The sequence below is a fragment of the Dendropsophus ebraccatus genome, chromosome 1 (genome assembly GCF_027789765.1).
Source record: "Dendropsophus ebraccatus isolate aDenEbr1 chromosome 1, aDenEbr1.pat, whole genome shotgun sequence".
In the NCBI taxonomy this organism is placed as follows: domain Eukaryota; kingdom Metazoa; phylum Chordata; class Amphibia; order Anura; family Hylidae; genus Dendropsophus; species Dendropsophus ebraccatus.
In genome coordinates this window covers 134,210,569-134,225,769 of record NC_091454.1, presented here as the reverse complement: position 1 = coordinate 134,225,769, position 15,201 = coordinate 134,210,569, and the positions used below count along the sequence as shown (strand labels likewise).

General features: G+C 43.6%; 1 protein-coding gene across 1 annotated transcript in view; it reads right to left on the bottom strand.

Moving 5' to 3' along the window:
* The window catches only part of LRGUK (leucine rich repeats and guanylate kinase domain containing), a 49,691-nt gene extending 35,856 nt beyond the window's left edge, over positions 1–13,835 (bottom strand). Inside the window, exons 1-5 of the mRNA XM_069956216.1 lie at positions 13,164–13,835; positions 11,569–11,676; positions 10,684–10,765; positions 3,266–3,366; positions 1,932–2,013 (exon numbers count right to left, since the gene is read on the bottom strand). Of these exons, the coding sequence (XP_069812317.1) occupies positions 1,932–2,013; positions 3,266–3,366; positions 10,684–10,765; positions 11,569–11,676; positions 13,164–13,592 (802 nt within the window). The 5' untranslated portion in view covers positions 13,593–13,835. The remainder of the gene's footprint in view (positions 1–1,931; positions 2,014–3,265; positions 3,367–10,683; positions 10,766–11,568; positions 11,677–13,163) is intronic.
* Positions 13,836–15,201: the final 1,366 nt, after the last annotated feature.

The following is a 15,201-nucleotide window of genomic DNA, read 5'->3' as shown; positions in this document are numbered from 1 at the left end:
AAAGAAGGGAAGATGTTAAGGGAATAACACTTAAAAATAAAGATAGCAAATGGTATCTTATGGGATTTCTTTAGAAGTCATTTGTTTCATGCAAAAACAGCTAAAAAATGGCCAAACTTTTTAAGAGTTTTTTTAAACTGTTATTTCAAACAAAGTTGCATAAAACAATAGTACTGTAAATATAGGAAACTCTGCAATATATGATATCAGAGAAATATACTTTCTTCTGCACTGACAAGGCTGTTCCCCCTTACTTCTTATCTGTTTATCACTAAGGAAAATCTGTCTTTAGCAGCAAGAAGACAGGCTTTCATCTCCACTTAAAAGGGTTGGCCACTTTGCAGTAAAATAGTTCAGTATTAGGGTCCTATTACACGGAGTGATTCTTAACGATTAACGACTAACGATAGCAAACGAGATTGTTTATCGTTAAACTGAAATCGTTGACCATATTACACAGAACGATAATCGTTAGATACGATTGTTATTGCGATCGTTTATTCCTTCTGATCTCAGGAAAACAATGGGCAATGTGCTATTACACTGAACGATTAGTAAAAATGTGGAACTTGAGCGAACAAACGTGGAATTACTGCGAACGATTAATGATAATTTTAGGTTCAGATCTAAATCAATGATCAACGACATACAAATGATTTTTCGATCGTTGACTGCAATTACACAGAACGATTATCGTTCAAATTCGAATGATATAACGATTCTCAGTGTCTTTAGACTGCAAGAGAAACAGAGCTGCAAGGAGTTTCTTGCAATGCTCCTGGCCAATGATCAGCCCATGTAAAGTGCCCTTTAGTAAATGTACTTCTTGCACCTACTCACAATAGCTCCCTGTATGCCTCACAGTGCTGATATCAATCACCCCTTCTTCAGGCTTTGCTGACCTGATCTGTATGCTAAATGGCTATTCAGTCCATAAGATGGCTAAGCATAGAGGACCATTTGACCGTGCCTCTTCATCTGTGTCCACCACCTCTGAGCTTGTATATGCCTATGGAGGACAGAAGGAGGGGAATGGTCAGATGTCCCTCTGTGTTCAGCCATCTTATAGACAGTATTACCATTCAGCATACAGACCAGAATGGCACAGCCTGGAAGAGGGATGCCTAATATCATTGCTGCAATGCACACAGGAAGCTATTGTCAGTAACTACAGTGTGTACATTTACTAATACTGTACATTGAACAATTTTACTATAAAATGGCCAAATCCTTTAAATCCAGTTACAATTCCCATGATCTGTCGCAAAAATATTCCACTGCATGTTCACGTAAACGTGTGACAAGTCACTTTTTAGATTTACAGTATGCCCCAGAAGGCAGTGATTTAAAAAAAAAAACAACATATACCCTTACTTTCCTTGTTCCACCCCCATCATTATTATGCAGCTCCAGTCCCCACTTCCAGGTTTGGAAAGAGGCCCCTGGCATTAGGTAATACTGTATCAATGAAGAGGTAGGTTTAGGTAGGTGGTACATGTAAAACTAATATGCACATTAATGCCAGGACCCAAGATTTTCTAGCAGAACACTGCCCAAACTATTGCAATGACTTGTGCCATATCTTTGCCAGATAACACACCGACAGTATTTAAAGAAAATTCTAATCATTAGATCAAGACAACTACATCCACTGCCCATGGATTCTCAAGTGCCCACTATAGCTATTTATGCCAATGGACAGTGGTCAGCATTTTATCAGATTTGGGTGTAGAGAAGTAATACTTTATATTTTAATATATGAAAAATTATATTTAGGTAATATTACACTATAATATCATGCTATAAAATTACTTGTAAAATGACATTTGCAAATAAAAATTACATGGAGAAAAGAAAGTATCAAGGTCCTAATTTCATTTTCTTAATCTGTAGAAAGCCTATTGGATTTACATTAGTTACAACAAGGATACTATTTAATATGAGTGTTGTCAGAGCTCTGTGAGCAGATAAGTCCTTCATACTGGTAATGCTATTGAATGACAAATCCACAACCTGAAAAGAAGGGAAAGGAAACATAATCATAGTGTACACAATGTACACACTAAATAAAACCAGAAAAGAGCCTCATCCATCATTTAGCTATATAAAGTAAAAATCAGATTTACTTCAAAAGCCTAACTGTAAACAGGCATAGATACAGCTCTGGGAAAAATTAGGAGACCATTCCTTAACCCCTTAAAGGAGAAGTCCAGCAAAACATTTTATTAAAGTATTGTATTGCCCCCCAAAAGTTAAACAAATCACAAATATAAATTTATTACGAAAAATGCTTATAAAGTGCTTTTTCCCTGCACTTCCTACTGCATCAAGGCTTCACTTCCTGGATAAAATGGTGATGTCACAACCCGACTCCCACAGTTGTGCGGGCTGTGGTTGCTGGAAAGGATGATGGCAGGGAGACACAGAGACACACGGCACTGGAGGGACACTGAGCATCCTTCTGCCATCATCCTCTCCAGCAGTCACAGCCCACACAGCTCTGGGAGTCGTGACATCACCATTTTATCCAGGAAGTGAAGCCAAGATGCAGTAGTAAGTGCAGGGAAAAAAGCACTTTATAAGCATTTCCCATTATAAGTGTATATTGGTAATTTGTAAAAAAAATTTCTTTTTTGGGGGGGGGGGGGGGGGGGGGGGGGGGCGCGCGCAATACAATACTTGAATAAAAAAAACTTGCCGGACTTCTCCTTTAAGGACGGAGATAATTTTAATTTTTGCACTTATACTTCTACCTTTTTGGATATGTGCACACTATGGAATTCCGGTGGATCACCCACCGCGGATTCTGCAGCTCGCTCCTGCTAGTGGACACTGAAGGCCACGCGCATCTCCGCTGCTCCCATTGGGTTCATTCTATGTTTTGCCAGATTCAGCCATCCATCCGAAGAATGAACAAACCTTCTTACCTCCATCCTTTGTGCCATTTTTGTGATATTAGCAGTTTAATGCTAAGAAGGCATTTTAGTGCACTGAGGGCAGGACAACCGCCTTTAGTGCACCAATCTGCCCCACTGATATTCATTAGAAGGGATGGCTTGACTGGGCAGAACGGCTGGCCGGGGCAGAACGGCAGTGGCTCTGCCCCCAGTGCACCAAACACCTAATTAGAAACTTAAGAAACTTAAATATCAGCAAGTTACATTCTTCTAACCTGCTGATAGTTTACCAGAGCTGTATATGGTGTAATAGCAGACTTATATTGCATCAGGCTCCACCCATTATTTCATTACAGTATTACGCTTACCATCAGATTCTTAGGGGGAATGAAGTCGAAGAATGTGCCCAGCTTATTTTTTGAGGCATTAAGCTCGGTCAAGTAAGGCATGTAACTGATACAAGACAAATCTAGAGAAAAGCATAAAAAATTAAGGCATAAAAAATGGACTGATATATAAAGTTGTGTATACACTGATCAGCCATTACATTAAAACCACTGTCAGGTAAAGTGAGTAAAATGTATCATCTCATGAAACTGGCACCTATCAATAGGTGAGATATATTACTCAGTTTTTGAAGTTGATACGTTGGAAGCAGATAAAATGGACCAATGTAAGGGTCCTTTTACAGGTACAGATAAATTGCCTAGGCGCTCGTTTAGCAAATGACAAGTGACGATTTTTGTTTGCAAACGATAGGCATTTACCCTAAAAATCCGATCGCCGTGCCCGCTAATCAAGTAATCGGATGTAGCTGTCAAAGTTGACAGCTGCATCCGATTACCTTATGCAGCACATCCCTGGTGTCTAGTAGGGTGGATGCCCCCCGCCCCCCCCCCCCCCCGGGATGCTGTCCCAGAGGAGCGATCCACACGTCCAGCTCGGGCCAGGGTCTGCGCTGTAATGGCGCTGATCCCGGCTCTGCACTCGACTGCTTCTAGCTGCAGCAGCCGGAAGCAATCGAGTGAATATCTCATTGATCTATGCTGTATAACTATACAGCACAGATCGCAATGAGAGATCAGCGTGCATATACTAGAAGTCCCCCAGGGGGGCTTCTAATATAAGTATTAAAAAGAAAAAAAAAAGTTTGAACCACCCCCCCTTTTCCCCATGTTATAAATAAATAAACAAACATATTTGGTATCGCCCGAACTATTAATTTATGACATTCCTAATCTCCTACAGTAAACAGTGTAAGCGTAAAAAAAATCCCAAAGTGCCAAATTGCGCATTTTTGGTCTCATCAAATCCAGAAAAATTGTAATAAAAAGCGATTAAAAAGTCACATATGCGCAATCAAGAAATTGATAGAAAGAACACATCATGGCGTAAAAAATGACACCTCACACAGCCCCATAGACCAAAAGGATAAAAGCGTTATAAGCCTGGGAATAGAGTGGTTTTAAGGAACATTTATTTGTTAACAATGGTTTGATAAAAGAAAAGTTATACATGTTACATATCGTTGTAATCGTAACGACTTGAGGAACATATATAACAAGACAGTTTTACCATAGGGCGAACGGCGTAAAAAAGAATACCCTCCAAATAAAAGAAATGCTTTTTTTTTTTCAATTTCACCACACATTGAATTTTTTTCTGGTTTCGCAGTGTACTTTATGAAAAAATTCTGCCTGTCATTGCAAAGTACAATTAGTGGCGCAAAAAATAAGGGCTCATGTGGGTTTCTCGATGAAAAAATTAAACTGCTATGGCCTTTTAAACACAAGGAGGAAAAAACAAAAAAAAAACCCACAAAAATTAAAATTGGCCCGGTCCTCTAAGGGTTAAAGGGAATCTATCACTAGGTTTATGCTACCTTAAATGAGGGCAGCATAAACTAGGGACAGAAATGCTGAACAGATCGTTGTATTACTTACATCATTCTGTTCAGCTATTGCTGCCTATACACAGCATGGATAGATAACCGCCAATAAGCAGCTAGTGGGCACAAGTTTTATGCTTCTCATGGATATCCAGGACTACTGGGCTCATGCACATAACAAGGAGGACTACTTATTGTCCATGTTATTCAGGAGGATCTCTCTGAATCAGCAGCAGAGAACAATGTGAGTGATACATCATCCTGTTCAGCTTCTCTGTCACTAGTTTATGCTATCCTGAGATAGGACAGCATAATTCTACTGACAGAGTCTCTTTAATGTTGGCTATGATATAAAAGTGCCAGAAGACACAGCCCCTGCTGACCCTTGTCCCCTTCCGAAAGCACCCATAATTGGCTATTGAGCATCAGAAGTGAACTAAGGTGCCAATGAAGCAGGTGGCCTGGTTTGATGAATCATGTGTCTTAAAATAAAAAGCAGAGTGAGCTGGTATCACTTACTCAGAGACAATATGACCCAGGAAGTACTATGCATAGAAGGCAAGCTGGTGGAAGCTGTGATCAATGTCAGTGCCACAGCACACCATCTTAAAGGGGTACTCCGGAGACTGAAGAAATGTTTTTCTTCCCCTGCTGACTGGTACCAGCATGGGGCAACACAGCCCCCTTTGCTGCCACCAACATTTGTGCTGGGAAACGCAGAGCAATCTAGGTCTGGTATTTCCCAATTTCCTGCTCTGATCAAGCACTGCTGCAAAGTACTGAAGCACTGTGAAGAGCAAGGCTCCCCCACCCCCATATTCTTATATACAATACCTGGGGAGGAGACTGCCCAATACAATCGCTGTGTCTGGTAGCCTCTGCACAGTGCCAGAAGGAGCAGTGATATCAATGACCATTCCCCTGCAGAGGCTGCAGGACACATCAATTGTGTCTGACAGCCCCCCGCCCTTTATTAAAGAGGTGTATCAAACATACATTTTTAGCCTCCAGAGTGCCACCTTTTTTTTTCTTTACCAGTGTTGTGTGTGGATTTTTTCAAACAAACCAGGCCCTAAAATAATGCTTAAGGCCTGTGGTGGTAGTAGCTGACTGTTATTATGCTGGAAGGGGCCAAAAACTGGCATTCCTTTAGCCTTTTACCCATGAAACCCCACAGCATTAACCCTTTAAAGACAGGGCCCATTTTCGTTTCTGCGTTTTCGGTTTTTCCTCCTTGTGTTTAAAAGGCCATAGCACTTGCATTTTTCCACCTAGAGACCCACATGAGCCCTTATTTTTTGCGTCACTAATTGTACTTTGCAATGACAGGCGGTGAAATTGAAAAAAAAAAAAACGCATTTCTTTTATTTGGGGGGTATGTGTTTTTACGCCATTCACCCTGGGGTAAAACTGACTTGTTATGCATGTTCCTCAAGTCGTTACGATTAAAACGATATATAACATGTATAACTTATATTGTATCTAATTCAAACCATTGTTAACAAATATACGTTCCTTAAAATCGCTCCATTCCCAGGCTTATAGCACTTTTATCCTTTGGTCTATGGGGCTGTGGGAGGTGTCATTTTTTGCGCCATGATGTGTTCTTTCTATCGGTACCTTGATTGCGCATATACGACTTTTTGATCGCTTTTTATTACATTTTTTCTGGATTTGATGCGACCAAAAATGCGCAATTTTGCACTTTGGGATTTTTTTGCGCTGACGCCATTTACCGTGCAAGATCAGGAATGTGATTAATTAATAGTTCGGGCGATTACGCACGCGGCAATACCAAACATGTTTGTTTATTTATTTATTTGTTTGTTTAGTTATCCCCCACTAGACACCAGGGAACGGTTGCCTCCGGTAATCGGAGGCAGTTGTCAACTTTGACAGCTGCCTCTGATTAGCTACAGTGAGTCCAAGAAGTATTTGATCCCTTGCTGATTTTCTTTGTTTGCCCACTAATAAAGACATGATCATTCTATACTTTTAATGGTAGATGTATTCTTACATGGAGAGACAGAATATTAAAAAGAAAATCCAGAAAATAAATCTAGGGAATATATATTAATTGATTTGTATTTCATGGAGTGAAATAAGTATTTGATCCCTTAGTATTCATTAGCAGTTCTGGCTTTTACAGACCAGTTAGACACTCCCAATCAACTTGTTACCTGACCTGAAGCCACCTATTCTCACTAATCACTTGTGTGAAAAACAACTGTCCATAGAATCAGACAGATCACACATATTTCAAGTCTCCAACATGGGTAAAACCAATGAGCTGTCACAGGACCTCAGAGTCAGAATTGTTGACCTTCACAAAGCTGGAATGGGCTACAAAAAGATTAGTAAGGTTTTTGATGTGAAAGTAACAACTATTGGTGCAATTATCAGAAAGTTTAAAGAGTATAACATGACAATCAACAGACCTCGGCCCGGTGCTCCAAAGAAGATTTCGCCTCGTGGGGTGGCAATGATGCTAAGAACAGTCAGAAATCGTCCTGCAACCACTTGGCAGGAGTTAGCAAATGACCTGAAGGCAGCTGGGACCACAGTTTGCAAGGAAACAATTGGCTTTGCGCAACAATGGATTCACATCCTGCAGTGCCCGAAAGGTACCCCTGCTGAAGAGAGCACATGTGGAGGCGCGCCTCAAGTATGCCAATGATCATTTGAAAGATGAACCAAGTTATTGGGAGAAGGTTTTGTGGTCAGATGAGACCAAAATTGAACTTTTTGGCCTCAACTCCACCCGCCATGTGTGGAGGAAGAAAAATGCTGCCTATGGCCCCAAGAACACTGTGCCCACAGTCAAGCATGGAGGTGGAAGCATAATGTTTTGGGGGTGTTTCTCTGCCAAGGGTACAGGGCTACTTCACCGCATCACTGGGAAGATGGATGGAGCCATGTACCGCACAATCCTGAGGGACAACCTCCTCCCCTCTGCCAGGGTTCTGAAAATGGGCCGTGGTTGGGTCTTCCAACACGCCTTAAAAACATTAAAATCCATAAGTCACCGGGCCCAGAAGGTATCCATCCTAGAGTTTTGCAAGAATTAAATACTGTGTTGGACAGACCGTTATTCCTATTATTTAAAGATTCTATTACGACAGGGATTCTTCCACAGGACTGGCGCATAGCTAATGTGGTACCAATATTCAAGAAGGGGTCAAGGAGTGATCCTGGAAACTACAGGCCTGTAAGTCTAACATCTATAGTAGGTAAAGTATTTGAGGGGATTGTAAGAGATGCTATACTGGAGTATCTTAATGAAAATAATCTTATGACGCAGCACCAGCATGGATTTATGAGGGATCGGTCCTGTCAGACTAATCTGATCGGCTTCTATGAAGAGGTAAGTTATAGACTGGACCTGGGGGAGGCTGTGGATGTTGTGTATCTGGACTTTTCAAAGGCATTTGATACTGTGCCGCATGAAAGGTTGGTCTACAAAATGAGGATACTGGGACTCGGGGAAAACGTATGCAAATGGGTAAGTAACTGGTTGTGTGATAGAAAACAGAGGGTGGTCATTGATGGAACATATTCAGATTGGGTTTTAGTTACTAGTGGGGTACCACAGGGGTCAGTGTTGGGTCCACTTCTTTTTAATATTTTTATTAATGATCTTGTAGAGGGGCTACAGAGTAGAATCTCCATTTTTGCAGATGATACTAAACTGGGTAAAGTAATCAGTACAGAGGAGGATAATATCATATTACAGAGGGATTTGGAGAAGCTAGAGGCTTGGGCGGAGAAATGGCAAATGAAGTTTAATGTGGATAAATGTAAGGTTATGCATTTGGGCCATAGAAATAATAAGTACAGTTATGTGCTAAATAATAAAACACTGGGTAAAACTACTTCCGAAAAGGACCTGGGGGTATTGGTGGACAGTAAACTCAACTTTAGTGATCAGTGCCAGGCAGCAGCTGCCAAGGCTAATAAAATAATGGGGTGCATCAAAAGAGGTATAGATGCTAAAGATGAGAACATAGTTTTGCCTCTTTATAAATCACTGGTCAGACCACACATGGAATACTGTGTACAGTTTTGGGCACCGGTATATAAGAAGGACACAGCTGAACTAGAGCGGGTGCAGAGGAGGGCAACAAAGGTCATTAAGGGAATGGGTGGGTTACAGTACCAGGACAGGTTATCACGCTTGGGGTTATTTACGCTAGAAAAAAGACGTCTTAGGGGCGATCTGATCACAATGTACAAATATATGAATGGACAGTACAGAGATTTTTGTAGTGGTCTTTTTACTCCTAGGTCTGTAACAATGACAAGGGGGCATCCTCTACGTCTAGAGGAAAGAAGATTTCATCATCAGCATCGACGCGGGTTCTTTACTGTACGAGCGGTAAGACTGTGGAACTCTCTGCCACATGATGTTGTCATGGCTGATTCATTAAATAAGTTCAAGGGAGGCCTGGATGATTTTCTTGAAAAATATAATATTACAAGTTATGGGCATTAGATTTCTGGTGATACGTTGATCCGGGGATTGTTCTGGTTGCCATTGCAGTCGGGGGAGGGGGGGGGGGAGTTTCTCCCTGTGGTGGGGCGTTTGTCTTCTGCCCCATAGGGGTTTTTCGCCTTCCTGGATCAACACAGTAGGATTTTCCTAGGTTGGACCTGATGGACTCTTGTCTTCTTTCAACCTTATTTACTATGATAACGACCCTAAACATGGCTCAAGAAAAATCACATTAAGGTCATGGAGTGGCCCAGCCAGTCGCCAGACCTCAATCCAATCGAAAATCTATGGAGGGAGCTGAAGGTCAGAGTTGCCAAGCGACAGCCCACCAACCTTCATGATTTAGAGAGAATCTGCAAAGAGTGGGCCAAAATTCCCCCTGGTGTGTGCGCTAAACTTGTGGTTAACTACAACAAACGTCTCACCACTGTGCTTGCAAACAAAGGCTTTGCCACTAAGTATTGAGTGTGTTTGGCAAGAGGGATCAAATACTTATTTTCCTCATTGAAATACAAATTAATTAAAATATATTCTTTAAAATTATATTCTGGATTTTTTTCTTGATATTCTGTCTCTCCATGTTAGAATATATCTACCATTAAAAGTGCTGAAGGATAGTGTCTTTATTAGTGGGCAAACAAAGAAAATCAGCAAGGGATCAAATACTTCTTGGACTCACTGTAATTAGCGGGCACGGCGATCAGACCGTGCCCGCTAATAGCGGCGGTCCCGGGCTATACGCGGCACCCGGGACCGCGGCGCTTCAAAGCGGGGTCGCCGCGCTTTCTTTCAAATCAACTGTTTTCAGAAAGTTATATAGATTTGTAATTTACTGTTATTTAAAAATCTCAAGTCTTCCCATACTTATCAGCTGCTGTATGTCCTGCAGGAAGTGGTGTTTTTTTTTCAGTCCTACACAATGCTCTCTGCTGCCACCTCTGTTCGAGACAGGAACAGAGTAGGAGAGGTTCATAGAGAATATTTCTAAGATACTAGTATAACTTTTACCGGTGTTAAAAGTTATTAAAGTCAATTGAAACCAGTTCAGTGGCGCTAATGGTGCATTTACACAGAGAGATTTATCTGGCAGATTTTTGAAGCCAAAGCCAGGAATGGATATGAAAAGAGGAGAAATCTCAGTCTTTCCTTTATGACCTGTTCTCTGTTTATAGTCCGTTCCTGGCTTTGGCTTTAAAGATCTGTCAGATAAATCTCTGTAAACAGACCATTAGTGGATGCAATTTTGTTTCCAAAGTGCCAAGCGTCAGGTTGGACAATAGCTTTCCATGCCCTCTCCTCCCTGCTGTCTCCCCTTTCAATCATTCAGTAATATCCATGACTTTTACTTTACTACACCCCTGTTTATAACTCTGTTTCTATCCCCTAAAGTGGCCCTAGATACATACCAGTGATTTCATTATAGGACACGTCCAGCTTCTGTAAGTGAATGTAACCGCAGAGAATATGGATATTACTTAATTTACGACCCTGAAGAAATAGGAATGAAATATTGAAAAAGAAAAATGTAAATTAAATAAAACAACTTGGAACATTATCCTTTAGTAATTCTACCATACATCTATTCATAGACAATGGCATGGTCTGTATGTGTTCTTTGGATTACATTATAAACCAGGTTACATTTTCAAAATGCAATAAAACAGTCAATGCAAAAACAACAACAACAACAGGTATTCTCACAGTGCTGATAAAATATTACATAGAATAATGTAGGTTAGAGGATGTTCATCAGGTTCATCATTTCTCTACTGAACAGAACTTCTGTTACCAGAGGACACTATGGCAGGGCACAATGTAACCTCAGCATGCTGAATGCCACATCATAGTTTCAATAAATAAACCTCATCTGGCAACTGATGTGATATTATTACTTTTGTCCGACAGCTGCATGGAGGTGCTATCCGCAAAACCATTTATGATGTGAATCTAGCAGCAGGTTAGATGGATCTAGGTGATACAGCCCTGCCCCATCTACTAAAAGAACAGGGCTGCCCTGACCCTTTCTCCATCGGGTGAGAAGCGACTCGCTGCTACATCCAGTTTCAATAAAGATGTTCCCCACATTCAAGTCTATGGAAGTTCTGGAAACAACCAGGCCAAACTTCCTCGGCAATTCACTAACTCCCAAAGACTTTAATACGGAGAGGCATAGACATAGGCTGATAGTTCTCTATTGTTTCCCTCCTGGATGCAGCAGAATGAGGGGGAGGAGAGGTCAGTGGAGCCCAATCAGATATCCTATGGCAGATAGTAATACTGCTGATACTTACTGACAGGTTCAAATGCAGATAAACTTGTTCACTTCCAAGTGCCGAACGACCGAACATGGAGAGTCCTTCAGAAACCATTAGGTCTGTCAGCACACCATCAAAATGTTCCTTAACATAATGGGAGAGAAATCTCATTCAGGATCAGGCACATTGTGTCCCATTTATCAATCTTATTGTATCATTTTTTTTATTTATTATTTTTATTTTTGGTCTACTTCCATCGTCCAGCCGACTATTAAGCGTTTGCACCTGTTTTGTGCTTTATTATTGTTCTTGGTTATTTATAAAAATTAGAAAAACGTTTGCAACTCTGGAAGGAGGAAGGGCTTACTAAGGGCTCAGCCAAATAAAACCATCTCCCCTTATACATTACTCCAGAGTGTGCGGCATATTTTTGTGACACATTTAAAAAAATATAATATTACAAGATATAGGTTCTAGATTACATGTTATAGAAGGTTTATCCAGGGATTTGTGCTGGTTTCTATATTGGAGTCATCATCTAATTTTTCTCTCTGTAATGGGGGAAATTGGTATCTAAAGTGTTTGCCTTCCTCTGGATCAACACAGTAGGGTTATGGGTTGAACTTGATGGACTCTTGTTTTTTTTTTTTATCTCATTAACGGTTACCGTTTCAGCAAATTTGACACAAATTATGAAAAAAAAAAAAAAAAGTTGCACAAAAAAAAAAAAAAAAAAAGATACCCCCCCCCCTCCCTCCGCAATAAATGAGCCCCTATGTACACATATTCTATACTTGACGACCTGAGCACATTAATGTATGGACATACAGTTGCGTCCTCGGATGAAGCAGGCGCAGAAGCTGTACACGTGCCATCCGCGGCAGGTCACACCTGTTAGTGATAGTTGGGTACCGGCTGTGACTACTTAGGCCCCAGTCAAGCCCAAATTGCAGCAGTTAACCCTATAGATGCTGTGATTAGTGAGACTGCAGCATCTATAAGGCAGGGAGAATTCTCAGATTTGTGTCTTGGACAGTCTAATGGTGGTTTTACACGGAACGATTTATCGTTCGAATTTGCACGATAACGGTCCAATTCGAACGATAATCGTACGTGTAAACGCAGCGAACGATCAAGCGACGAGCACGAAATCTTTCAACAACTTCTCAAATCGTCGTTGATCGTTCGCCAAAAATTTGCAGATCGTTCCGTGTAAACAGTCTTTCAACGATTTCACCTATGTATGAGATAGGCTTAAGTGATCGCAAAACGATTTTTCCGTACGATGTATCGTTCCGTGTAAACGCTGATCGTTATGAAAAAAACATTGTTCATTCTAAATCGTGTGATCGGGTGAATTATCGCTCTGTGTAAAAGTACCATAAGCTATCTGGCCCTTCATGTGCGGATTTGCCACAGGTGTGCTGAAGACGTAACCCTATGAATACCTGCAGAGCGTGACATTCTTTCCCGTGTATGTCTCCTGATCCCCTACTGTCTGCTAGTCTACAGTAATGAGGAGTTGTTAGGAAACTACAAGGGTCAGCATTCTCACATGCTGGGAGTTGTCGTGCCGCTGGCAGGCTGATGGTAGTAGCTGGCACAGCCTGGCAGCACAGATATCCTCTTACCTCCATGTTGTCCTCCTGCTCACTGCTGTCACTGTCAGACTCCCTGGGGTCTGCACAGTAGTCAGGACTGGGAGTCCCCCGGCTGCCGACACCCCAGGCTCGCTGCTCTGCCCCGACATCTGGAGGTCTGGGATGGGAGAAGTCTTCCTGAAACAGAGGACTGAGCGCCACCACAGCCATGTTACTGGCCCGCAGCCCCGGCCCTCCGGTACAGCCTTTCCTTCGCTCTTCACTGTGCTGCTGCTGCTGGGAGACGGGATGCGCCGCTATCGGCCGCCATGTTGTGTACACACTAGTTACTAGGTGACCAGAAGCTGGGGCGGGTCTGCGCGCAATGCACCGTGGGAATTGTAGTGCTGGTGTTATGTGTGTGCGGGATGTAGTGCTCCGCTCTGATAATATGGGAATGATAGCGTGTGGTGTCTGCATACACAGGGTGCAGGCTAGTACAGTATAGGTGCTGGCCTCCTCCGGTCACGTATCTTTCCCTCACTTCTTGCTTTCTGTTCGGCACCCTAGTGAGGAGCGGATGGGGGTCTATATTATTGAGGTTTGGATTAGGAATGCCTGTGGGATAAGAGGAATGTCCTGCCGGCCCCGTGATGTTCTAATGCAGCCCGCGGTGGGGTGACGCGCACAATGCACGCTTCACCACTCACTAGTGTACAGGTGCAGGGAGTCCGCTGAAAAATCTCTTCTCCTGTACGTACATTCCGTAGCGTAGTACGTAATGTACGTACGGCAGCAGCAAGGACTCCTTGCTCCTGTACTACGGAGTGGCGCACGTCTTTTCCTGTACGTACATTCCGTAGCGTAGTACGTATTGTACGTACGGCAGAAGGGACTCCGAGTATTAGGGGTAGTTTGTGGGGGAGATGGGCCATCTATTATGGTAGATGCTAGAGTGTATCCTCTCCCTTGAGTGTGATGTCACCAGGAGGGGATATTATACAAGGAGTACCCGGGAGAGGGGTTAACCGCAATACTGGGGGCATAATGGGGTTAACTAAAATACGAGGGGCTTGAGCATGGCCGGGTGAAGACGTGCCTGACCGCAGCTCCGGGCCCCGCGCTACATTACCGGGACTTACCCCTCACCATCGCCTCAGCGTTATGCCCACCGGGGGCAGGAAGACACCCGCTACCAAGCCGGTCAATCCCCGCCACTCCATAGACCGATTTGTCCGGGCAGCACCGAGCGTGTCCCCGTCCTCTCCACAGCACTCCAAGATGGCCGCCGCGCCTGCCACCCGCCGCGCCACACAGAAGACTGCTCCTCCTGCGTTCCCGGAGTTAAGCCAGCCGCTGCCCGCTGTCCTCCGCACCCCGCAGAGTGACGACATGTCGCCATCACCATCGGCAGCCACCGAGCACCACCCGCTGGACTCGTCGGCCTCGGCTGCCCTGCTCGCTGAGGTAAGGTCCCTGCTTCAGGCCCTTCCCACCAGAGATGAGCTTGCCTCGCAGCTGGCGCGTATGGAGGAACGCCGCGCCGGTGATATGGCGGAGCTCAAGGCGTCCCTCTCCTCGGTCACAGCGGCAGTGTCCGAGCTGGAAGCTAGGCAGGATGCCACGGACCAGTCGCTGGCCTCCATAACCCCCCGCCTAGACTCTCATGATTTGCTGTTGCGGGATCTGATTGCCCACGTGGACGACCTCGAGAATCGGGGTCGCCGCAATAACGTGAAGATCCGCGGGCTGCCCGAGGACATTGGACCGGACCGCCTTACCCGAGCGGTTAAATTTATCCTCAACCGGTACCTAGGGGACCCCACAGATACCCACATTGAGTTGGACCGTACCCATAGAGTAGCTGGGTCGCGTCCGCCTGATAGGAACCGCCCCCGTGATGTGCTGTGCCGGGTGCACTATTACCAACAGAAGGAGGCGATCATGCAGAGGGCATGGGAGCGTGGCCCGATGGAATTTGAGGGGGCAGAGATCACTCTCCTTCCGGATCTTTCCCGGCGCACCTTAGCCATGCGCCGTATGCTGCGTCCCCTCCTGGACGCCATCAAGGACTCTGGGGCCTCCTATA